Source organism: Ostrinia furnacalis, unplaced genomic scaffold, assembly GCF_004193835.3.
Source record: "Ostrinia furnacalis isolate ACB-3 unplaced genomic scaffold, ASM419383v2 OfSCF0657, whole genome shotgun sequence".
Taxonomy (NCBI): domain Eukaryota; kingdom Metazoa; phylum Arthropoda; class Insecta; order Lepidoptera; family Crambidae; genus Ostrinia; species Ostrinia furnacalis.
The window spans coordinates 657303-683266 of record NW_021130896.1 but is presented as its reverse complement, the minus strand read 5'-3'; the positions used below and the strand labels follow the sequence as shown (position 1 = coordinate 683266).

General features: G+C 43.0%; 2 protein-coding genes across 2 annotated transcripts in view; one reads left to right on the top strand and one right to left on the bottom strand.

Annotated features, from left to right (window-relative positions):
* Window positions 1–5379, bottom strand: part of apolpp (retinoid- and fatty-acid binding glycoprotein apolipophorin) — a 34735-nt gene extending 29356 nt beyond the window's left edge. Inside the window, exons 1-10 of the mRNA XM_028323592.1 lie at window positions 5170–5379; window positions 4533–4696; window positions 4230–4300; window positions 3783–3948; window positions 3121–3300; window positions 2464–2616; window positions 1852–1999; window positions 1301–1421; window positions 661–823; window positions 182–379 (exon numbers count right to left, since the gene is read on the bottom strand). Of these exons, the coding sequence (XP_028179393.1) occupies window positions 182–379; window positions 661–823; window positions 1301–1421; window positions 1852–1999; window positions 2464–2616; window positions 3121–3300; window positions 3783–3948; window positions 4230–4300; window positions 4533–4667 (1335 nt within the window). The 5' untranslated portion in view covers window positions 4668–4696; window positions 5170–5379. The remainder of the gene's footprint in view (window positions 1–181; window positions 380–660; window positions 824–1300; window positions 1422–1851; window positions 2000–2463; window positions 2617–3120; window positions 3301–3782; window positions 3949–4229; window positions 4301–4532; window positions 4697–5169) is intronic.
* A 717-nt stretch (window positions 5380–6096) lies between these two features.
* On the top strand, window positions 6097–24906 carry LOC114366656 (ran-binding protein 9-like). Its single transcript, XM_028323590.1, has 13 exons — window positions 6097–6432; window positions 7468–7658; window positions 8594–8775; window positions 9633–9745; window positions 11494–11645; window positions 12305–12410; window positions 12961–13050; window positions 15166–15228; window positions 18248–18366; window positions 19288–19399; window positions 20127–20234; window positions 23030–23148; window positions 24765–24906. The coding sequence occupies exons 1-13, from the start codon at window positions 6384–6386 to the stop codon at window positions 24900–24902; spliced, it is 1542 nt and encodes a 513-aa protein (XP_028179391.1). The 5' UTR covers window positions 6097–6383; the 3' UTR covers window positions 24903–24906.
* The last annotated feature ends 1058 nt before the right edge of the window (window positions 24907–25964 follow it).

Sequence of the window (25964 nt, the reverse complement as noted above, 5' to 3'; positions counted from 1 at the left end):
ATCTGAATTTGTACCAGTTTGTCCGGTAAAATGTTTGCCACAATATTTAGCTTGATGACAGTCAAGTCAGAACATCTCAAGTCAGTAGTTTCAGGCCAGTTCGGTGTTCGTGGAAGACCAGCGTCTTGACGAGCTCCTTGCGAACATATCACAATAAATGCTGAATTTCTATAAAACTTACGTGTTTGTCAAAGTTGTCGACGTCAACCTTGACCGAGCGGCGGCCTCTGGACAGGTGAGCTTGGGTTTCCTTCTTGGTGTCGTCGTAGGTCTTTTTGAGCTCGTCGTAGATGTCCTGGGGCTTCTTGGTGCGGAAGATGCTCCTCGGGCCGAAGATGTGCTCAGCGACGCGGTCGAGGTTGCCTTGACGACCTCCAACCTATGAAAATCATACTCCAGATTAGTCTACTTATAGGAGTTACAATTTATTTGCTTTAACTCCTATACAGTCTGTATTTTAATAGACTGATTATAATTCTCTGATCACTACCCCATAAATCCTAGGGATTGGAATTAATGTGATGGACAGATGGACCATGACTCTTTTCTATATATACATATTTAGTCGACTGTTGACTGCTTTGACTGAATTAACCTTATCCAAATAGATGATAGGAATTTTGAAAGAATGCTGTTCAAACTGTTCGACAATTTATTTACCTCAAGGACATTCAGGCTGTGTCCGAAGAGTTCAGCAGTCAGGTTCAGGCTGGCAGACCTTGGCAGGAAGGAGTCCTGCGAGTAGATGACGGTCTCCTCCACGTTGCCTCCCAGGCCGAGGGCGTCCACGTTGAAGGAAGCCTCGCGGTAGAAGGAGTATTTCCTGGGAAAAAAATATGTTTAATTCCAAGAAAATGTTTCGCTGGTTGCTTTACCTATGTTTGTCGATTGTTTTGTGACCTTAGCTGCAGTAATTGGCTAGCTCAGTTTTCTTTAAATGCAAGAAATCGGTGATGGTTTTAGGGTTGCAGAGGTTTATTCTTTCGACATAGAAATGATGGAGTTGATTTCAATGTGGAACACTAAAGGTGACCTAATAAAGTCTGGCACTCTAGGGTTGTAAGTGACTTCAGCATTTACCATCCAAGAAAATAATGATATCAGAGTTAGAAAAAGTCTAAAAGAAAAGGAACGATTACAAGATCTCAGAAAGGAGAGGAAGGCGTTGGACGCCAACCAACCGATCATTATCGAAATCATTGTGGAAGGCCTATGTTCAGCAATGAACGTCCTGTGGCTGAAATGATTATGATGATGATTATACCTAAGATTAGTCCTGTGGTCCACTCGGTCGTCTTACCTGTCGTCAACGTTGAACTTCGTGGGTGGACGGATGAGTCCGTAGTGGAGCTGCGCGAGTTTCTTGTCGGGGTTGGTGGACGCACGGATGTGGCGGATGGACGTGCTGATGAAACGGCCGACTGGAAAGAGACAAAAGAAACATAAATAAATACTAAGAAAATTTTTAAATAACCCTGATCTGCGGAAATTGACCTCGTCTTCTTATCAACTAGAAAAGATCTTGAAAATGCTGTACTAGAGGTAAGTAGGTGTAATTTCGATTACATAATCTTTTAATTTGAAAAATAACCGCATCAATATCTATCGGTCAGCTACACAGCCACAGATAGACACGTCAAATTTATAACACACCTCTTTTGCGTCGTTATAAAATGAGACACAATAATTGCAAAATCCAGACCTTTGCTGGTCTAGTCTTGATATCTTCAGGGATGTAACTCCTTTTTAGTTTACAACAAAGTACGGTCGACCGCATCAGACTGGACATTTTGTGGCAACATAGAGCATACAACTACACAAGATGCCATAGTGATTAGTTTATGTACAAACCTTGGTGCACTGGCTCGGATTCCAAGAGCTTGCTGATCTCGTTGGCTGATCCTCCGCAGGGGCAGCCGATGACGGCGAGATACGCCTTGATCCTGATCTCGGAGTCCAGCTGGCGATTCTTCATTATGTCCAGGGCAGACTTCTTGAGCTGTTGGAAAATAAATGTTAGAGGAACGTTTTTAATACTGAGGCTTTAGCTGATGTGGTAGTAATGCATAATGGCTGCCGATTTTATTTTACTCTCGCAATTATTTCAAAGGAGAATGAACACGAGCGTTTTAAGCTTGGAGTTTTGTCCGCGGCTTTGCTTGCGTACTTTTTGGTCTACAATAGAAAGGTACTTCACGTGAATTCCCGTGTTAAAAGCTATCTTATGAGGAACCATTTATTTACGGATCATATTAAGCTTTCAAGTAATCGGAGGCCCTTCTGAATAAATAAAAGTACTTATTCAAAAACGATCATTTCTTTCTAAGTTTGATCCAAGAAGAACAGCAAAAGATTAAGGTCCAAAAGGACAATAAATATTTTCTATTTCTTTTTTAGCCAATACAGAACCTTTCCTTTTGGTTTTATATTTGACCAGGAAAACCTACGTGATATTATTCTTACCTTAGCAGAGCAAGGGTCAGCGAGGTAGGCCTCGAGAGCAGCGACCCTGACGCGCGGCTTGACGCCGGCGTCGGAGGCGCAGCGCACCACCTTGTCGATCAAGCTGTCCTCCAGGTGGCGGATGTTGCGGATGCCCTTCAGGATGAACACGGCCTGGAAGAGGATGAGGGGTCAGAAGTTGTACAGCCTTAATAGTAGACAGATTTGAAATTTGGAGCAGTCTTAAAAGGCTGCTTTTTGGGGTAGCATGGGCTATGGGACTATTCCCACTTCTTGTTCCCACCGCTGCAACTCCTGTGTAGCCAGGATACAAATAAAAACTCAATCAATGAATGTCAAGTTTGTCCCGGTTGGCATGGGTTAGTTCTTTAGTATGAGGAAAACATAATTTACGAAAATTTCAAATGATATTAACTAAGAATCAATACAAAGTCTTTATTGCTAAAAATGCTGGAAGTTAGGATACCGACCCAACCATTTATGTACTGATACATCAGTTTGTTGATAGATGTCAACAGTTAATCTCTAGTTGAAGTTGTAGCCCGCAAAAAAGATGCTACAAGAAAGTTTAATATAAATGATGCAGTAAGAACAACAAACCTCGTCCAAGATACCACAAGAAAGTGGGAACTAAATGATGCAGTAAGAGCAACAAACCTCATCCTCAGCAGCCTTGTCCTTGGCCCTGCAGTTGAGCTTGGCGCCGAACTTCTGGCTGAGCTCGGCGACGCCGCTGGACTTCCCGGAGTGACAGTCGTGGTTGCGGCAGTACACGCCGGCCAGTGCTCCCAGGCCGATGTACACCTTCTTGTTGGATTGCGGACGGTCGATGAGGCTCTGAAGGAAGAAACGCGGTTATTTTGATGACTTCAATATTAAGTTGCAGATTTGGGTAGGTAGTTTCCGATACATTCAAATTCTTTATAATTATGTGGGATTTTTCAGGGCACTTATACACGTCCCAAATATAGCTTGCTCTACCAATAGTTGGGACAACTAGCTGGTGCTGTTATGGATAAAATAATTTGTGAGAAATCACTTCCATTATAATACACGATGCCACAGTTAATGAATTTATGTCTATGTGAACTTCTTTACGAAAACTTTAACAACATAATGAGAAGCGTCTTAGTCACTGCATTGAACGATTGCAATTTGTAAAACTTACTCGACTGGTATTATACTACTCCACAATAATTATACCTATCAATTCATGGCATAGTTGTTTTGCAAGGTGGCAAGGCTAGACAGCATAAAAAAACTCGTAAAACACATAATTTTTGCAAGTACCTAGCTTTTTAAAGAAAAATTGAACTTACAGCAGCAGCCTTGACAGCTTCGTTGTTGACGTGTCTCGCTCCAGCGAGGGTGAGGTAGAACACCTCCTCCTCCAGGTTGGACAGCTGGCCCTGCTTCAGGATGTTGACGGACGCCTCAACGCTGGCCCCGGAGCCCGCGCGGAACAAACCGTCCAGGAAGACGCGCCTGGAGAAGAAGTAGTTTATGCAGTTTGAAGAAGTAAGAACATCATGGAAGAAGAAGCCCCTTCATTCTACTCCAGAAATGGTCGACTAATTCCAGACTTATGTAGTGCTAATAGAAACTCTTACAAACATAAATTTGATTTGCTCTTGAACTAATTCTTCATCTGAACACTGCAGTGCAGTAATTATGAATTTGCAAGAGTTAAATTAAATAACATAGAGAAGGCATTTAGGAAACTACAGTTTTTACACATTTGGAAAACTTAATAAATAGGTACGTACTTTTCAACATTGTTGCCCTTGACTTGGTTGAACACCTTCAGTAAGTCGTCTTTATTAGCGGAACGCATGATCTGAAAGGAAAAAATCATAGATTAAATACCAGTTTTTTGTTTGCACCAAGCTGGTAATGACGAAGAATACTTTAGCAAGTAGCGCAAAGTTATGAAGAAAGTTGATGATTTTGTTGAAAAGTTAAAGTGAACCCCAATGAATTGAAAAAACTGTCCAGCACTTAGACCGAACTTAGGCCAGCTCCTCATTGATAACGGCAATGAGAAGATTTGAATTAGTTGTAAGACCTACCCTAATGAGCTGAGCGAACTGTCCAGCCGACTTGGAGCTGGCCTCGCTGGCGACGGCCTTGGCGGTGTCTCTGACGGCGGCGTGCACGGCGTTGGCGTTGCTTTTGCCGGCCTCCTCGTGCGGCGTCTCGAACATTATGGTGCGGCGCTGCGAGCATTTGGGGTCTGGAATGGAAGAGTCACCATGAAGCAACACATTTTGTAAGCTGTGTCAGCTTTGGTTCTGACAAATGTCATGGTATCGATGGAAGAAACCCAATCTTTTCAGGCCGTTCCAGTTCTAATTTTTTCATTTCTTGAAAGACGTTGCAAGGGGTATCTCCATGCTACTGGTCGTACACAAACGACTGTACAGGAGGTTGTCGTTATGTTATGGACTGTACATGTCCTGTCCAGTAGTTGCTAATCCGTCCACCAGAGAATCTGTCCAGTTGGGAATCTGTCCACTTGCTATGGAGGGAACTATCTATAGGTGATGGTAACCAATGTGTCTACATGTTAATTTATGATTGTAAATTGATCTAAAGTTAATTTTGTGTGCTTTATGAACCTCCGGATCGAAAGAGTTCAATTTCGATAAATTACGAAGTGGACTTTACTTTTTAAATTACTTCAGCTAAAGTGAAATTTCAACTTACTGAGTGAGCCCTTGTGAGCAGCAGTGTTGGTGAGGGTCAGTTTGGTGTGGACCTTCGCTCTGGCGCCGTTCTCTCCGACGGAGAAGGGCTTGTAGAGGTACTCCTCGATGGCAGCCACCTTCTCCGGGACTGTGTCCGTGACCTTGGACTCCACGTTCAGGGTCGAGTGGAGGACTTGCGTGCTCGTGATTTCCTGGTGGATAGAGGTACATTAATGTCAATGTCAATGTTAATGTCACACCGCTATTATGATGCTGGTAAAATTCCTATAAACCTAATACACTACCTNCTACTAACTGTTACTAAAAAACATTCATTAACACCCTACAACCCGGCACTCCAAACCAGCAAACGACGAGCTGATATCGTGTGTTCTACTGAACAAATCAGAAGATCACATACGATGAAATTCTTCTGTTATCTAGGTAGCTTATTGTACAATAGAATAAACCAGTCTCTATGTATTTACCCTATGAATAAAGTCGCATGCAAAAAAATCATACAAGATTGGCTAAAAAATGGCTAAAAACCTATGACGAAACTGAAAACCTGTTACAGATTTTAACTTAATTTAGATCAAGGTAAAAATAATGCTTAGTAATTAAGAATAGAAAAGTATTTATATTTAGTTACACACTGTTATTGTGATAATGTTTAGTATGCACTAACCTACTTTTAATAAAATACCTAAGACACAGGCAAACAATTTTGCTTAGTTTAGGTATTAATAATTTTACCTTCGCACACTAACCTTAATTTAAGTAAGTGAAATCAAATGTATCTAGGCTAAGTTTTATTAAGTAATAAATTTATTCTTATTTATTCTTATTCTTATTATTTATTCTTATTCTTATCTTACGGAATGACTGTTTACCACATAAAGCACGTAAAGCATAGTGTATAGTGAAATTTCCGTAGACAGTAAACGCTTTATATTGTTCTGAAAATGCGAGCCTATTAATCTCTTGCCTGGGATTTGTGTTTGTATGTTAAACAACTTTGAGTATAGAATTAGTCATTAGTTTTTTAGCTTAATCTTCATTCTCCATTACCTTAATTGCTTATTGATCTAAAATGTGGTTGTATGTGCCTTTCCAGGTCATGGCAAGACTCATAAGGATGCAGCGAGCGTGCGGGCCACGCACCCTATCCCGGCGTCGTGTGGGCTCTATTACTTCGAGGTCCGCATCGTGTCCAAAGGCCGCGACGGCTACATGGGCATCGGGCTCTCCGCTCACGGCGTCAATATGAACCGCTTACCTGGTAAGATTATCTTAATCACATCACTCGATTGGAGCTGGACATAGGCCTCTGTCGACTCGTCACAGCTCTGTAGACTTCCTCATCTAGAGTCAGCCACTGACTCAAAAAAATCATCGATAAAATGTTGTGATTCTCCATCCAAGATTGTGTCTGCCTCAGTAACCATTGCTGAAATTCCGTAATTGAGTATTTACGACTAGTGCAATCGGGTAATGTATGATTCACTTAAAGTTTCATTAAAATTAGTTGTTAATATGAGAGCTTCAAAGGATTAGAGCTTTTTATACGAAGGCTACCTACATATTTGCTTGTCCACTTCCTGTATGCCATGAATACTAATTTATTATAAGTATTGATTGACCTTCGGGACAATCCTTCTTGTAAGTAACATGTCCCAAACACTGTTGACACACATGCCCTGTTTGTGTCAATTCGTCTGTTCCTGTATTTACGCCTCATACATCGTCAACATGGCATCTGGCAATAAATAAGGCAAGTTCAATAGCAAAGGGCGCATGTTAATGGGCCGCATTGTGTGCGACCGCGAGCCTTTGTTCACATGTACAGAATAGGTAGGGAATCACATTGTGACATTGTCTTTGTTGCTAAGTAGAATCGTGCTCATTTAGAACTGAGTTGGATATTAATTTAATTACAACAATATTAGTTAACCAAAGCATTGACCTAAATCAAATATACATACCAAACCTATTCACTCGTAATCCTTGTCATGTCTCGTAATGGATTTCAAAGGGCTATTTCATTTATTTCATTATGTCACTTCAGAGTCTGTACATACTTATGATAGAACTATTTGTGGACGCAAGGATTTCTCCGACATTAGATTAATAATGATGATAAACTATATGACTCCATCACCAGACATAAAAGCTTTTCAGAATTCGCCGTAAATGGCGAAGCGTTAAGTTCAACGTATTGCGCTGTCTGATGTATTGAAAGAGGTCTATGTCCAGCAGCGCACATCTTTAGCCCGTGCTGACGGTGCGTCACTGATCGAAGGCTCCCCGTTTCCAGGCTGGGACAAGCATTCGTACGGGTACCACGGCGACGACGGCCACTCCTTCTGCTCGTCCGGCACGGGCCAGCCGTACGGGCCCACCTTCACCACCGGCGACGTCATCGGCTGCGGAGTCAACCTCGTAGACAACACCTGCTTCTACACGAAGAACGGGCACCATCTAGGCATCGCGTTTCGTGGCTTGCCGGTATGGATTTTTTTTATTTGTTCTTGCTGAAACAGGCTAATATCAAGGACCATGCTGTCTAGTCATTAGTAGCCGAGCATGCATATATAAAGTTCTAAAAAAAAATCTGTGTCGAAAATAGATTGAAAGAAAGCGTTAAACATATTTTAAATAGTCTGATTGTCATTACAAACATCGTTATCGAGTTTGATAGTGAGTCTTGTCACAGAATAATAATAAGTACTACCAAGCCTGTTCATTCGTTTACGCGGTACAGCGCGCGAGAGCCACCGGTGGCTGTGAGTGCTGTGACCCGTTTGCGCCGAGCTTTCTAAAAAGTATGTGTGGCGTCAATTAGGTACCCTGTTGTATTGCAAGTTGTAGTTGTATCACAAAATAATAATAAGTACTACGTACAGAAGTTTTACTCCGCGAAGGTATTTAAAAAAATGTATGCTCAATGTCATTAACAATATGGTGTAATTTAGCCTGTCTCAAGAGTCAAGCACCATTTTGTTGACAAACGTCAGTGGTCAGTACTGCGCCGAAGCTATAGGGCTGACTTCGGTAAAATGATGTGACGTGAGGTGCCAAACTGCAGAAAATGGCGGAGGAAATACATGATTTAGCATAAATTATCATGAATAATATTAACCACTTATTTACCTCTCAGTGTCTTCAGGCAACTTAAAAAAGTATTTTCTGTGTTTTTATTATTATTTAGGCAGTTAGATACTGCACAGTATTTAGTACACCATTTTCTTTATTTTCTTCCATCATACACAAGAATACGCGTGCGTGAGTCAATGTTCGCTCGTATGTGAGGCCTTGTCGAATAGTAATCCTGTAGGGGGGCATCGTGCGTGTTTTGTTTTCTATGTAAACTCGCGGAGATGAACAGGCCTGGTTGTATTATAAAGTTAAAGATGTTAATGAATGTTTTGTTTGCGTGGCAGCCGAACCTGTACCCGACGGTGGGGCTGCAGACGCCCGGCGAGGTGGTGGACGCGAACTTCGGGCAGCAGCCCTTCGTGTTCGACATCGAGGACATGCTGCGCGAACTGCGCGCGCGCACCCGCCTCGCCATCGACGACTTCCCGCTGCCCGACGAGGCGCGCTGGCAGCAGGTGCTGCACAGGTACGACGAGCTGGAGAAAGCACCTGTAGTCTGGTCTGTGACTCACCGCGAGCGCCCGTCGCGCAGTCGCGACAGCAATATAATTACGCGGAGCGATAAGGATGGGTAGCTTGGGGTCATTGGACAAAATTCTACGTGCTCACAGACCGGGCTTTAGATGGCTGTCTAAATAAACTCCGACAAACCTTACTGTTTGCATTATAAGAGTCATCGAAACGCTTAGTGCAAGCTGGTGGAATGTTAACAATATAGGGATGGTACGCTAACCTGCGTCTGGTTCCCCGACGATATGGGATGATGATGATGTTACTGCGTCAAATGACGTAACATAAAAGTGTTGAAGTAACATTTGTCGGGAGTTTATTTAGGTAGCTCACATGGATGCGCATAGCACGGCATGATGGCAGGGCACACTGATTAAGTAGCAAGGTTCTGGAGTGGAGGCCACGTACCGAAAAACGCAGTGTGGGACGTCTACCCACAAGGTGGATCGACGAACTCATAAAGGCCGTAGCAGGAAGGCGCTATAAGCCAATTGGGTGAGACCTATGAACATTTCAGCAGTTACGACCTGTAGCTGAAGTGATGATGATAATGCCTGGATACGGGCAGCGCAAGATTGACCGTTGTTCAAATCCAGTTGTCCAGCAGTGGACGGCATTTGCACGAACACGACCCTTCTCTTATTCGTCGCTGGCAGTTGGAAGATTTGATCTATACCTTCACACCGTCCAGACTGATTGATTGATGTTCACACATTTATTCCTGTGTCGCCTCTTACGGCATCCACGGGAAGAGTGAGGGTGGTCAACTGTTATTTCATAAACTAATGAAGGGTATGTATGTGTGTCTTCCAGGATGGTGTCGTCGTACCTGGTGCACCACGGCTACTGCGGCACGGCGCAGGCGTTCGCGCGCGCCACCGCACAGCCCATCGTCGAGGACATCGCCTCCATCAAGAACAGGCAGCGTGAGTGCGCTCCACACCATTATACCACTACCACCAGTGGCGGCGTAGCATGGGTTGGCACCCGGGGCGATCACCCTCCCTCATAAGTCCTAAGGTACCCCCTGGTACCCCGCAGGATTTTGGGGTTAATAATAATAATAATACGTGCTCAATAGTACGGCGCTTCTTAAACCCATCCACGCTTACACTACAAACCTCCTAAGACATCAAATGAACCAGGATACTTGGCATAAGCCCGTACCTGTTTCATTACTGCCGACTACGGTCGAGATCAAAATTCTTTTGAAAAAATAATAATAATAGCTTTATTTCTATTATTATATGGTTACCTACCGATTCGAAGATTGAAAGATAATATCGCACCCCCCCTTCCCCCCGTATCATGACATAGACCCGCAGTCTTGCCATGCAGATGCGTCAGTGAGTACTAATCTGCGCGACTTGTGTCACCCCCTGATGCTTGGCACCCGGGGCGGACCGCCCCCACCGCCCCCCCCTTACGCCGCTACTGACTACCACTCAACTATAGCGATGGGCGATTGTTCGAAAAAAAAAATCGAATCGACAATCGACCAATCGAATTTTCGATTGTCAATTTAGTAATTCGAAAAAAAAAAAAACGAATAATAATCGACAATCGAATGATAAATCTATTTACTTGTCTTCACGCGACGATTCATTCGTTATAGTAGATAGTACTGTGCGGCGCGCGCTCACAGGACCGCAGCGAACGAATCATGTTATTCGTTAGTAATACGGCGCGCGTCGATTACCTAATTTACGCGTCGATTAATCGAATGACTGCGATTGTTTATCGAATACATTAGATTATAGAGACCATTCGAATAATTTGATTAATTTAGTAATAATCGCCCATCGCTACTCAACTATCTTGCTCTATCTCAGCCATCAGCCTTGGCCGCTGAGGCAGAAACGTTCTTGAGTGGCGACCACGCGTCGGAAGACGTAGTGTGGGCAGGCCTCCCACTAGGTGTACTGACTGACTGTGAAGGTCGCGGGAAGTACCTGGATGCGGGCAGCTTAGGACTACTGGTCATTGTGGAAATCCTTGGGGGAGGCATTTGTCTAGCAGTGAACGTCATTTGGCTAAAACGAACGAATGAATTTCAGCAAAATGACCTGTTTGTAACTGATGCCGGTTCGACAGGTTATGTAAAAACCAATAAAAACCTGGCATGTTCCCTCTGTTCACGTTCGCCTTGGGTACTATAGTCTGGTCTGCGAGCACGTAGAATTTTGTCCAATGACCCCAAGCTACCCATCCTTATCGCTCGCTAGTAATTATATTGCTGTCGCGTTCGCACACTCACTGCGGGCGCCCGTCGCACAGTCGCGACAGCAATGTAATTACGTCCGAGCGTCATTCAGCAGCCAATCACTCAGCTTGGGGTCATTGGAAGAAATTCTACGTGCTCACAGACCGGGCTATAGAAACGACCAGACGCCTTCCGCGGACGTCCCTGTACGACGTAGCTATTAGGTAACTCAAAACGGCACGGTGCCGTGACGACCGGTAGCGCCATCATGGTGTCCTTAGGGCCTCCGCTAAAACTCATGCGGGTGCTCACACACGTGGCTGTACCCAAAAATAAGCATGATCAGGTTTCTTGAGGACTATTGTTGAGTGCCTAGCCTAATTGAAATTGAAAAAAAATATTGTCAGACCGGGGTCCATAATCGTGTTAGTAACAATTTTCACTTAGCCTAATGCATCCATCATATTGCAGGGGTGTCCAAACTGGTGCTGGCGGGGCGCATCGGCGAGGCCATCGAGCTGACGCGGCGGCTGTACCCCGGCCTGCTGGAGCGCGACCAGGACCTGCTGTTCCTGCTCAAGTGCCGCCAGTTCGTCGAGATGGTCAACGGCTCGGACTCCGAGGTATAAATCACTGCAAAAATTATGACTGAGTGTCAGTTAAGAACGACGCGACTGAATCGCCTGAACGTTCTCTTTTTTTTTAAGGTTTGTCGAGACATCAAGATTCTAGTCAGGAATAACACTCAATTGTTAAACGAGACCAAAAAAGTCATTATTTACGTTGTTGACATGATTTAAAGTTATTTTAGGTAATTGATGTATTTGACGTGCTGTGCCACAAGTTTTAATTCTATCTAAGCTCGTCTAATAGCATCAGTTTAATACTTATATTAGAAAAGAGAAGTGAGGTCAAATACTATAGTTCATCTGTCTGGCACCGTAACTGCCAGCCTATTATCATCTCAAATGTAATCAGTCGGACTGGCCGACTCGACAACCGAGGAACGCGGGTTCGAACCCCGCCGTTCGTTGACTATTGTGGTGAGTCCACTCGTAATACAAGCATTTATTTAGCTCACCATGTGGAGCTAACGGGACTTAGTAATTGGCACAGTTTATTCTCACCACTTGTTTTAATAGCCTACATATTATGTGTTTTTTTTTTGTATTGTGTCTTTTTTTTACTGTGTCAATAAACCTTTTCTATTCTATTCTATTCTATTCTAATTTGTGCAATGCTAAATATGTGTAGCTGCTTAGAGTCGTGTTTCGTTTGGCAGGTGAGCGGGCTGGCGCGCTGCGTGGCGGGCGCGGCGGGCGCGGGCGCGGGCTGCGGCTGCGGCGCCACCGTCATCGCGCACACCGGCCGCCCGCCCGCCACCAACGGTAACTACTCGCTACTATTCTTATTGATTGCCTAAAGGTTCAGCCAAACTAACGCGCACAGCGTGCGTGATGGCGATGGCAAACAGTATAAATCACTAAGATCGCCATCGCGCTCGCCGGCTGCACGCGTTAGTTTGGCCGAACCTTAATGTTATTATTACACAATTTGTTGTGCATTAATAAACTAGATGTAGTTCCCAAACTAGGCAAAATTACTATTTTGGCTCTAAAGAATATAGTATAAAGAAGGAAGCTACTGCTCGTTGGATCGACGTCGAATAACCTTGAATTACAAATTAAAACCTCTTTTGCTAGTCATTCCATAATGATATCAATAATTTACATTTATAATATTATGAAATAATGAAATATTTAAACTTAAGAAGACCTTAAAAAGACAGCTGCTGAATGGCTGCATGAAAAATACAGGAAGTCGTGCTTTGTATCGTTCTTTGGGAGAGGCTAGCGTCCAGTAGTAAACTGCATATAATGATGATACATAGTAATTGTTTTAATACATAGTTAACACGTCGTCAATGAATGGTTCCAGGTGTACAGGGTAGCACGTCAGAGGAGCACACAACAAATTGTGACGTAGACATGCCGCCTGCGCCGCACGCCACCAACGGCGCTCACGCAGGTAACGTAGCGCGCCACACCTATGCACACAAACAAGTTCTAAACACACACAACGAAATAATCACACATACAGGGTTAGTTAACTTATTGGATTATAGAGCAAGATTGTTTAGCGCTAACCTTGGCTAAAAAGAACAATAATGCATACAATACTGTTATCATTGTTATCATCAATCAACAACAGCCGTTTACAGTCCACTGCTGGACTATGAGCCTCCTCCACTATAGTGGAGGGTTTTGCCATAATCTCCACGCTTGGCAGGCGGGTTGGAGATCGCAGTTTAAAAGATTGATGTTTTTCAGAGAGCGCTGCTGCCCGTTCTCTGTTTGATGTGTAGTCCCTAAGTCGCCTCTTACGACACCCGCGGGAAGAGTATGGGGTTGGTGACAAATGTATTCTACTCTGCCGTCACCATACTGTTATACTATGGGATAACCACTGATTACTTTGGGCAGCTGGAATCTCCAATCAATTTCACACACATAAAATTGAAAAGATAGTTGTGACACTACTTTAACTTACCCTGTATTTTTATTACATTTACCGCTTGCCAGTGTAACGGTTAGTGATTATTTTTTAAGTAAGGATAATATAAAAGGAAATGTTGGGTTCGACTCCCGAAAAAAGAATCTGTAAAATCAAATTACTACTATCGAGTTTTGAATTGCTTACAGAATATTATTTTTCAATATTGAATTATTATATTCATAAATTGGCAATTACATATGAAATATTATATTTTTACAAATTAAATTCTTTACACATTGATATTAATTGTATGTAATATTGAACGTTATTGTTTAATGTTTATGTATTATTTGCACACCATGCCATACATTATTTGGGATTCTAATTCTAATCAGCCTCAGTTCAACACATTTTATGATTTATAACCATTATATTTATTATTTGCTCGTTGCTTTTTAGTTTATGCATGATTCTAGTATCTTACTTCATGGACGTAGATTTTGAAATATGTATTTACAAAAATCAGCAGTTCTATTTTAGAAGGGGTGTACTAATTGTATAAATTATATCTATTGGCATATGTATGATATTGATTACGCTTTACGTATTGCAAAATCGAATGAGATCCTTATGCCATCCCTTCCCTGGTCTAACAAGTACGTAACTAGTAACAGATGCAAGTGTACGCCTAGTAAAGGCAGGGTTTGAACGTCCGTTGCAGGAATCCTGCCTTTAATGGAACCTAGTTATCGAGTGAACCCGGTTGGCTAACGGTAGTGCTGTCGTCACTAACATAGGGCGCATGCGTGGTAGTTCCTTCTCGCTTGTTATCCACCGCTCATGTCCGCACGCGATCACTCGACCGCACCGTAGATTAAATACAGGCCTATTACAGATATTGTGTCGTCCTTTCAATAGTATCAAACTACATAATTATGTCCATTCTGTTGTCCAGTTTACTAAATAAATATATCTTTTTCTTTTTAGTAAATAAAACGATCCCTACATGTCTGTATTAGGCCGCCGACAAGACCGCGATTGCGGTCGACTAGTGTACGTTAGCGCGCCCGCTTGCGCTTAAGGTACGGCGTTGTGTCCGTCACAGCAGTTACGTGGTCGTCACGCGATTTTACTTGGATTCTTCGTAAATTATTCATAAATTGTTACCCTGCTGCATGATTGCGGTCTACGTTTACCTTTGATCATTAAGGAAATATGAATTAAAATACTTCGTCCTTGCACGTGTTATACACGTAAAATATTACATAAAGCCTGTCTATTTCTGAAAATTATGAACTGTTTTTACCGGTAAATATTTCAAAATAACCGAAGTTTTGAATTATAATGTACAATATAATGAAAGGTTCTCTTTTGAATAAGAAAGTGCTGTAAATAATGTAGAAATTAATAACGCACTTATGTAATAAATGTATCAAATATGATATCCAATCTTTAGAAACGCCACGAAGCAGAATTTTAGAATCCCTGAAATATTTTTCCTATATGGTCCGGTATAACCGTCAAAGTAGTTCGCAATTGAGCAAAGCAGGGCCGTGACTTACTCAAATCATAACCGCAAGCAACGTGACGGCCACGTGCTGACGTGACGCAACAGGCGGAGCGGCGTGTGACGTGGCGTGCTTGTAGGGACGGTGCTCAAGGGCATGCCCGGCGTCACCGCCAGCGTGGCCGCGCTGCTGCCCTTCCCAGGTATGCTCGAGACTCCAACAGACCACAGACAAGCATCATTCCCTTTACTAAAGCCTGGTCCGTGAGCACGTAGAATTTTGTCCAATGACCCCAAGCTACCCATCCTTATCTCACTGCGGGCGCGCGTCGCACAGTCGCGACAGCAATATAATTACGCGCGAGCGATAAGGATGGGTAGCTTAATAGGGTCATTGGACAAAATTCTACGTGCTCACCTCCTACTTGNCCTACTGGCTTTACCTCCTTTCTTTCCATTTTGTGACACCTTTTGACATCAGCAATCGCGTCAGTGTTCAATCTTATCGATGTCTTTCACCTCCTCACCATTATAATTAATCGTACTAAAGCCTGGTCCGTGAGCACGTAGAATCCCGTCCAATGACCCCCAGCTGCCCATCCTTGTCGCTCGCACGTAATTATGTTGCTGTCGCGCTCGCACACTCACTGCGGGCGCGCGTCTCACAGTCGCAACAGCAATATAATGAGGGCTATCGTTTTTATACTTAACAGTTGGCACCCCTGGCGATTGAGAGGACCTTACTCTACAGTGGCGCCATCTTGATGAGTGCAAATGCGATGATCCTCCTACCACTTTAGCGCTCACCAGTTGGTGCCATTGTCTTCGCTACTAGCAAGTGACAGGACCTTACTCTACAGTGGCGCTAACTGGTGAGCGCTAAAACGATAGCCCTCATTACGCGCGAGCGATAAGGATGGGTAGCTTAATAGGGTCATTGGACAAAATTCTACGTGCTCACGGACCAGGCTTTACTTTACCTCCTTTCTTTCCATTGTGTGACACCTTCTGACATCACTAATCGCGTCAGTGTTCAGTCTTATCGATGTTTTTCACCTCCTTTTCACCATTATCATTAACCGTACTAGGCCCACTCATTTTCAACGCCCTCCTCTAAAACCACTGACTCAGTGTCATTGATATGTCAAAATTCCTGCAGCCCATACTAGTTCTATTCTTTTCATCATCTTTATAATTTCATATCTAATAATGTGAAATTTTAATAGTCTACAAAACTGAAATTCTAATTCAACTAAAATTCGCTATCCCAATTTGACACTAAAGTTTCAACCATGCAATGAGAAGTTACATTGACACCCATTATCGTGAAGATATGTCAATTCTAAACACCAATTTTGTATTTTTTCCGAAGATTTGAAGCCAGACTTCATACTTTCTACCATTATTATCGTCATCTAATTAATATTAACCTCTTCAGTCACGTTTTATTCATTACCTACTCCTTTCCTCTATCACCGAAGTAAAATCTTTTTAGATATCATTTTAGAAATAATCACGCTTAGAAAGTGTGGCGTAAGTATTCCTTTTATTTACAAGCGGGGTAAGACTACTGTTGGTAAGTTGCCTTATGTATTTGTTTTGTATCAATAAGATATACCGAGTATAGTCCGACCACTGAAAAGTTTTAAAGTCACATCTCTTTTATCATATTTTTATGAAGTTAATCATTGTGTCTTGTTCTTATTGCAAATTTTATAAGAAAAGCGTCTTAAAATTGTGGACAGACTATATTCATCTATTATTTCTTGATTCAAACGCTAAATGGAGAATGTTTGATATGTTATAATTTATTTCTTTGAGATCTATTGAAAAATGAACCTTGAAACTGCCCTTAAAATTATGTTTTGTCGTTTGAATCAATGAAAGCCAGTGTGCATGCTGATATATGAAAATGATTTAACTGATGCCAGTATCTTATAATAACGTAATCACTTAATTATGTGGAAGTATATTTGCATGGTTGAATTACACGAATAGTGATGTCTAAAAGTTATCGACTTAAGTCTTGAACAATTTTAGTGTAAAACGAACTAATCGAATCAATGAGTCGCACACCATATTACGAGAACAAGACATTCATAGAAGTTGACAGTTTTGAAGTCATAATAATAAATAATTGCCTTAGTGGAAACTTTTTTACATTATTTATGATGAAATTGGTTTTATAATTTAAAACTAGTACCTCGATGTGTCGATAGCTGCAAGAATAGACTTCACTAACTAAATTGAAACGAAAATATGCATGTAAAATGGACGAAGGGATGGTTAGGGTGGGGTTTAAGCCGGCAAATCTGATGTTTTACGCTTCTTATGTATCACTAGTACGTATATCGATATGTATTACGTATATTATGTATGACTTTATCCGTCGACATACAAACTTGGGGGGACTAACATACACTGCATGGGATGTGATGTGAGGGTGAACCCAGGTGGTAATCTTTTGTAAAATTTTAATTTATTTTAGGCATTAAATCGCCTTTTATATTTACTCTTGATGGAACGTAACAGGCATCTAAAGCTAATTGGAGAGTTGGTGATTTCAAGAGCTGCTTTCTAAACGGTTGCCAACATTTTCAGGTGCTATATACTGCCTTATTGTGCAAGTTGTAGGCTTATTAGGTAGTTCCTGGGTCCACCTGCCAACCGCCGGCCGTCGGTTGTCCACTGTTTGTCCGCACCCGGTCGGTAACGACCTGTTTCTGGCTGTGTGGATTGTTACACCCCTTTATTTAACTCGATACTGGTTGTTCTTTCGGACGTTACTCCAATGTTTTTCGTTTTAAAGTACTGATGGTGGATATTTTGCAGCTAGATGTTATATTCCTTTTAAAAATACAGCATCTGGAAGGAGATACACAACCCGTTGTCCAGGTGAGCGATGGAACGAATTATTCCACTGTGAAAAAAGTGGATTTTTTTGACACGACATGACACGATGTAATGCGCGCAATACTTCAAGTCACGTTTATCAAACTCGACACTGGACACTGTTATATCCAACGACTATTTGATAGTTTTGCATCGGATCGCGTCGCGTTGCCGCGTTCTTTGTTCACCTACGACAACGGGTAAACTGATTTGTTTCTAGAACGCAAACAACAAGGGTCATATCCTGCTGCAATCCGCCATCAATGCTTGTAACCGTTGCCTTATCCCCTGTGTCCCGGCTATAACAGCACATATTATAATGTATCACAGAGGCGGCGGGCGGGTGTGGCGCGCGCGCGTCGGTGGAACGCATGCTGTCCTTCGGGCGCGAGCTGTACGCCATGAGCCAGAAGCTGCAGCAGGACCGCCACCACAAGTCCATGCTCGAGGTAACACTCATGCTATTGATAGCTAATATATGCATCTACCATGTTACAACTAAATGAGGGCTATCGTTTTTATACTTAACAGTTGGCACCCCTGGTGATTGACAGGACCTTACTCTACAGTGGCGCCATCTTGATGAGTGCAAATGCGATAGTCCTCCTACCTCTTTAGCGCTCACCAGTTGGTGCCACTGTCTTCGCTATTAGCAAGTGACAGAACCTTACTCTACAGTGGCGCAAACTGGTGAGCACTAAAACGATAGCCCTCATTGACAGCAGCCACGGCAGCTGAAAGATAAGGGTAATACATAATAAAATGCTAATGTCTTTTCTGATTTAACCATTTAATGACCTATCAGAAACGTCTGGTAGTACTCGCATGCCTGTGGTGACTAAACTATTTTAATAATTTGATCGTCATAATGACACAAATACTTGTCTAACTCTTCAATGAGGGCTACTGTATTTACCAGGTTCGCCAGTAGCGAGTGATAGGACCGTACTCTATAGTAGCGCTACCCTGGTAAATGTAAATGTGATAGACTTCATGCTGATTGAGCATTTTCCAGTTAACGTCACTGGAGGGAAGTCGAACCTTAATTTCGAACTCCTCCTATGTTCTTCTGATTAATTTCGTTGCGGGTCCAATGACAGTTTAACTTTCCCCCGGGACAAACTTGACCTTCATTGGTTGGGTTTTTGTGGCGGTCAAGCTGTAGATCCTGGCTACACAGGAGTTGCAGTGGTGGGAACGAGAGGTGGGAATAGTCCCGTAACGTCACTGTACTAGCCACTAGAGGAGCGGTCCTTACTTTACAACAGCGTCAACGGATGAGTGCTAGCTAATACGCTGACCCCTTATTTAATAAGCACAAGATACTAATCCAAATATAATTTCTGTAATAATATTTTTTCTCGTTCCAGAACGCGTTTAGTTTACTAGCCTACAGCAATCCCTGGGACAGCCCCGTGGGCTGGCAGCTGGAGCCCGTGCGCCGCGAGTACGTTTCCGAGGCGCTCAACTCCGCGATACTCGGTGAGTCGCCACACCAATATGAATAACGGCACACGCGCAAGGGTGATTTGTTTCTATAGTCTGGTCCGTGAGCACGTAGAATTTTGTCCAATGACCCCAAGCTACCCATCCCTATCGCTCGCGCGTAATTATGTTGCTGTCGCGACTGTGCGACGGGCGCCCGCAGTGAGTGTGCGAACGCGACAGCAACATAATTACGTGCGAGCGACAAGGATGGCCAGCTTGGGGTCATTGCACGGGATTCTACGTGCTCACGGACCAGGCTTTATTACGGATAAAATATTATCGCAGCGACAAAAAAGTCACCCGTGTGCGCACACTTTAACAGTTGTATAGTTTTTGCGTAAATGGCGGCGGTTCTTTTGTCGTTTCAGCGCTCACCAGTTGGCGCCATTGTTTTAGCAATTGACAGTGATAAAGTTGCGCCAACTGGTGTGCGCTAATAAGGTACTGAATTGTATAGTAAATGACGTGCCAGCGCCGTCCAAGTGCATACCGATTTTAAGACCTCTTTTCTCCCACACCTAGTGTCTTCAATGTCACCGTAATGTCGTCTTGCCAGCGCCTGCGCAGGGACCACGCGGTGCGCCAATTCCCTTTGAATTAAATAACGCGACGCGCGTAAACGCTGCGCGGGATTTGGCAAGACGTTGACGCTCGAAAGATACTAGCGAATGTCTAAGATGTTGCAAGGTTGTGTATTTATCGAGTGAATGTTTCTAACAAGGTGTCTCCAACTCTTCAGAGGCGGCGGGCATGCAGTGGCGCTCGCCGGTCGAGGAGTGCGTGGCCCACTCGCGCGCGCTGCTGCAACGCATGGCGGCGGCCGGGCTGGGCGCCTGNATATTGAAATATCTAAAATATGAAATGTAAAATCGTAAAATATGAAATATCAAAATGTAAAATATGAAATCTATGAAATCCCGCATGAAGGCTGTTCACTAATTTGAGCTTCGCTCGCAGCCCTCAGCAACCCAATACCCTCATCCGAATAGAATTTAGGGAATCTCTGAAAGAAACGATCACATGAAATAACCACGTACTGGAATACGAAAAATATCAATCACGAAAAATAAATAAATTCTCCGAAGGGAACTTACCTCATGTGTGTTATTTTTATTTATTCATCAAGAAATTATCGTGGATGCATTTTGCACCACCCGATTTGAAATAAAAGGAATTACATTCCCGAAAATAATCAAATTGCGGTTGCGCATAGGGTTGCCAGGCGTCCGGCTTTAGCCGGACATGTTTGGCTTTTTAGGGTCTTGTCCGGCCAAATATTGCCTTGTCCGGCTTTTGTTAGGCTTTTTATTTGGTTGCCACGCCAAGCGAAAGTCAGGAGGAGTCAGGAGCCACAGAATAATATGAAGCGCATGCATCAGGATGTTGGTTAGCAACCGATGATGATAGTACTCACTCATGAGATGACACTAATTGCACCCCCCCCCCCCCGTCACATGTCCGGCTTTTGGGCTAAAATGTCCGGCCAAATGAAACACAAAGTCCGGCTTTTGTGATTTTGGACCTGGCAACCCTAGTTGCGCACGATCGACAAATTCCTAAGTCATTTGACAGCTCCACTGACAGCCGCTCTGTCATAGACATCGCNAACCATGCAATGAGAAGTTACATTGACACCCATTATCGTGAAGATATGTCAATTCTAAACACCAATTTTGTATTTTTTCCGAAGATTTGAAGCCAGACTCCATACTTTTCACCATTATTATTGTCATCTAATTAACATTAACCTCTTCAGTCACGTTTTATTCATTCCTACTTCTTTCTTCTATCACCGAAGTAAAATCTTTTTAGATGTCATTAGAAATGATCACGCTTAGAAAGTGTGGCGTAAGTATTATTTTTATTTACAAGCGGGGTAAGACTACTGTTGGTAAGTCGCCTTATGTATTTGTTTTGTATCAATAAGATATATCGAGTATAGTCCGACCACTGAGTTTTGAAGTCACATCTCTTTTACCATATTTTTATTAAAGTTAAACATTGTGACTTGTTCTCATTGCAAATTTTATAAGCAAAGCATCTAAAAATTGTGGACAGACTATATTCATCTATTATTTCTTGATTCAAACGCTAAATGGATAATGCTTGATATGTTATAATTTATTTCTTTGAGATCTATTGAAAAATGGACCTTGAAAATGCGCTTTATAACGTTTTGTCGTTTGAATCAATGAAAGCCAGTGTGCATGCTGATAAATGAAAATGATTTAACTGATGCCAGTATCTTATAATAACGTAATCACTTAATTATGTGGAAGTATATTTGCATGGTTGAATTACACGAATAGTGATGTCTAAAAGTTATCGACTTAAGTCTTGAACAATTTTAGTGTAAAATGAACTAATCGAATCAAAGAGTCACACACCATATTACGAGAACAAGACATTCATAGAAGTTGACAGTTTCGAAGTCATAATTTAATTTCTTTATTGGAAACTTTTTTATTTACAAATTATTTGTGATTACTTTTGAAATTGGCTTTATCTAGTAACCTCGATATGTCGATAGCTGCAAGAATAGACTTCACTAACTAAATTGAAACGAAAAATGCATGTAAAATGGACGAAGGGATGGTTAGGGTGGGGTTTAAGCCGGCATATCTGATGTTTTACGCTTCTTATGTATCACTAGTACGTATATCGATATGTATTACGTATATGTATGACTTTATCCGTCGACATACAAACTTGGGGGACTAACATACACTGCATGGGATGTGATGTGAGGGTGAACCCAGGTGGTAATCTTTTGTAAAGTTTTAATTTATTTTAGGCATTAAATCGCCTTACTACTCTTGATGGAACATAACAGGCATCTAAAGCCAATTGGAAAATTGGTGATTTCAAGAGCTGCTTTCTAAAAGGTTGCCAACATTTTCAGGTGTTAATATACTGCCTTATTTTGCAAGTTGTAGGCTTATTAGGTAGTTCCTGGGTCCACCTGCCGACCGCCGCCGGCCGTCGGTTGTCCACTGTTTGTCCGCACCCGGTCGGTAACGACCTGTTTCTGGCTGTGTGGATTGTTACACCCCTTTATTTAACTCGATACTGGTTATTCTTTCGGACGTTACTCCAATGTTTGTTTTAAGAGTGCTGATGGTGGAAATTTTGCAGCTTTACTTAGATGTTATTTTGCTTTTAAAAAATACAGCATCTGGAAGGAGATACATAACCCGTTGTCCTAGGTGATCGATGGAACGAAATATTCCACTTTGTTCGTTCGTTCGTTTCAGCCGAAAGACGTCCACTGCTGGACAAGGCCTCCCCCAAGGATTTCACTTTGTTCACCTATGTGATATCATCTGGGTGAAGAAAATTGATTTTTTGACACAACATGACGCGATGTAATGCGAGCAATACTTCTTTCTTCTTCGTTCTTGTCAAACGCGAGTACATAGGACACTGTTATATCCAACGACTATTTGATAGTTTTGCATCGGATCGCGTTGCCGTGTTCGTCGTTCATCTAAGACAACGGGTAAACTGATTTGTTTCTAGAACGCAAACAACAAGGGTCATATCCTGCTGCAATCCGCCATCAATGCTTGTAACCGTTGCTTTATGCCCTGTGTCCCCGGCTATAACAGCACATATGTACCGCAGAGGCGGCGGGCGGGTGCGGCGCGCGCGCGTCGGTGGAGCGAATGCTGTCCTTCGGGCGCGAGCTGTACGCCATGAGCCAGAAGCTGCAGCAGGACCGCCACCACAAGTCCATGCTCGAGGTAACACTCATGCTACTAAATCCTGGTCTGTGAGCACGTAAAATTTTGTCCAATGACCCCAAGCTACCCATCCTTAACGCTCGCGCGTAATTATATTGCTGTCGCGACTGTGCGACAGGCGCCCGCAGTGAGTGTGCAAGCGCGACATCAACATATTACGCGCGAGCGATAAGGATGGGTAGCTTGGGGTCATTGGACAATATTCTGCGTGCTCACGGACCAGGCTTTACCTATTCTATCTATAGTTCGTTTCGTCCACGAAGACGCGCGGGGTGCGGGAAGCATGATCCGACCAATCCGAGCGAAATCATTGTAGTTTGCGCGCGCATTGACGGACAACTATTCAATTGTAACGCTGCCAATGCCAACAATGACGCTCGCATTGGTCGGATCAATCTCCCCGCAACCCCCGCTTCTCTCGACCCCGTCTTCGTGAATGAAACGAACTATACCCATATTGCAGCTGAAAACCAATAGCAGTGTTATAAGCGAGTTACAGTATCGGACTGTAGACCCGCCATCCTAGTGAGTGCGAGAGCCCTACTATACAGGGTGGAAACGATAAGTTTTGGTGTACATATTTACTTCGATAAGTGATCTCACTCGATTATTTCTAAACTATACAAGATATCAATAAACTAGTTACTGATCCTGAAAGTGCTTCATGAGCTCTATCAAACGGTATTAATAATAGGTTACAGAAAAAACTGGATCTATCCGAAAATTCAATGTTTCCAGCTTCCATACATTTGGTAAAGTCACATTATTTTAAAAACTACACATGATATCGTAAAACTGATTACTGATTCTAAAAGTGCTTCACAAGCTCTATCCAATGGTATCAATAATAGGTTACAGAATAAACTGGATCTATCCAAAAATTCAATGTTTCTTTCTTCCATACATTTAGTACTACCACAGTCATGACACTCATCTCTTGACAATATTATTGCAAGTAAAGCCTAAAACCAATGTTTTCCATGAATAATTTTAAATAAGAATACAATTTACGAGTTAATTTTAAGTTTATTATTAAATAAAAAAAAATACACTTCTAATATTGTGTGGCTGGCATACATTTAGTATGGAAGCTGAAAACATTGAATTTTAAGATAGATCCAGTTTATTCTGTACCCTATTATTGGTACCGTTTGAAAGAGCTCATGAAGCACTTTCAGGATCAGTTACCAGTTTTTCAATATCTTGTATAGTTTAGAAATAATTGAGTGAGATCACTTAACGTTTCCACCCTGTATAATAGTCAAACGATTTTTTGAAAAATCATGTGGCAAAAATCCGAACTAATGTGCTTTTATTAATGCTGGGTATTAATAGAAGCACCCTCCTATAAATGTCATAATAATTGTATGTTGTCCAACGTGGCTAAAATCGGAACTATAACCCAGTATTGAAAGTAGAACCCTCCTGTCAATCCCATAGCTTGAACTGTTTAGTTTTAGACAACTATTCCGATTAAACACTCATCAGTTGTCGCCACTTTCTTAGCCACAAGCGAGAGATGGTCCTTATCTACAGTGGTATGAACGACTGAGCGCCAATACAATGGCATTTTGATCTAAATATAATTGTCTTAATAATATTTTGTTTCGTTCCAGAACGCGTTTAGTTTACTAGCCTACAGCAATCCCTGGGACAGCCCCGTGGGCTGGCAGCTGGAGCCCGTGCGCCGCGAGTACGTTTCCGAGGCGCTCAACTCCGCGATACTCGGTGAGTCGCCACACCAATATGAATAACGGCACACGCGCACGGGTGATTTGTTTCTGTAGTCTGGTCCGTGAGCACGTAGAATTTTGTCCAATGACCCCAAGCTACCCATCCTTATCGCTAGCGCGTAATTATGTTGCTATCGCGCTCGCACACTCATGGCGGGCGCCCGTCGCACAGTCGCGACACTTCGCGGTCTTTGGACAAAATTCTACGTGCTCACGGACCGGGCTTTATAGGTGTAAAAGAAACATATATACTATCACGGATAAAATACTCTCGCAGCGACAAAAAAGACACCCTTGTGCGCACGCTTTAACAGTTGTATAGCTTTTGCGTAAATGGCGCCACTATCGGGTGCTAAAACGCCGTTCTTTTATCGTTTCAGCGCTCACCAGTTGGCGCCACTGTTTTAGCCATTGATAGTGATAATGTTGCGCCAACTGGTGTGCGCTAATAAGGTACTGCACTGTATAGTAAATGACGTGCCAGCGTCGTCCAAGTGCATACCGATTTTAAGACCTCTTCCTCCCACACTTAGTGTCTTCAACGTTACCGTAATGTCGTCTTGCCAGTGCAGGGACCACGCGGTGCGCCAATTCCCTTTAAATTAAATAACGCGACGCGCGTAAACGCTGCGCGGGATTTGGCAAGACGTTGTGCAAGAAAAGATTTTTTTTCCTGGCGGCTTGGTGACTGGGATTGAACCGCCACCGGTGCAGACGGAGAAGATGGTGGATTGTCTGCACGTGAAAAAGAGGTTGTCCGGCTTGNGCCGCTGACCGCCCCGGTGCGTGCCCACACTACACTAGCAGGGCTGCTGCAGCGCACGGCGGCGGCCGGGCTGGGCGCCTGCCCGCAGCCGACCTGCCCGCGCTGCTGCGCCGCTGACCGCCCCGGTGCGTGCCCACACTACACTAAAGCCTGGTCTGTGAGCACGTAGAATTTTGTCCAATGACCCCAAGCTATCCATCCTTATCGCTCGCGCGTAATTATATTGCTGTCGCGACTGTGCGACGGATGCCCGCAGTGAGTGTGTGAGCGCGACAGCAACATAATTACGCGCGAGCGATAAAGATGGGTAGCTCGGG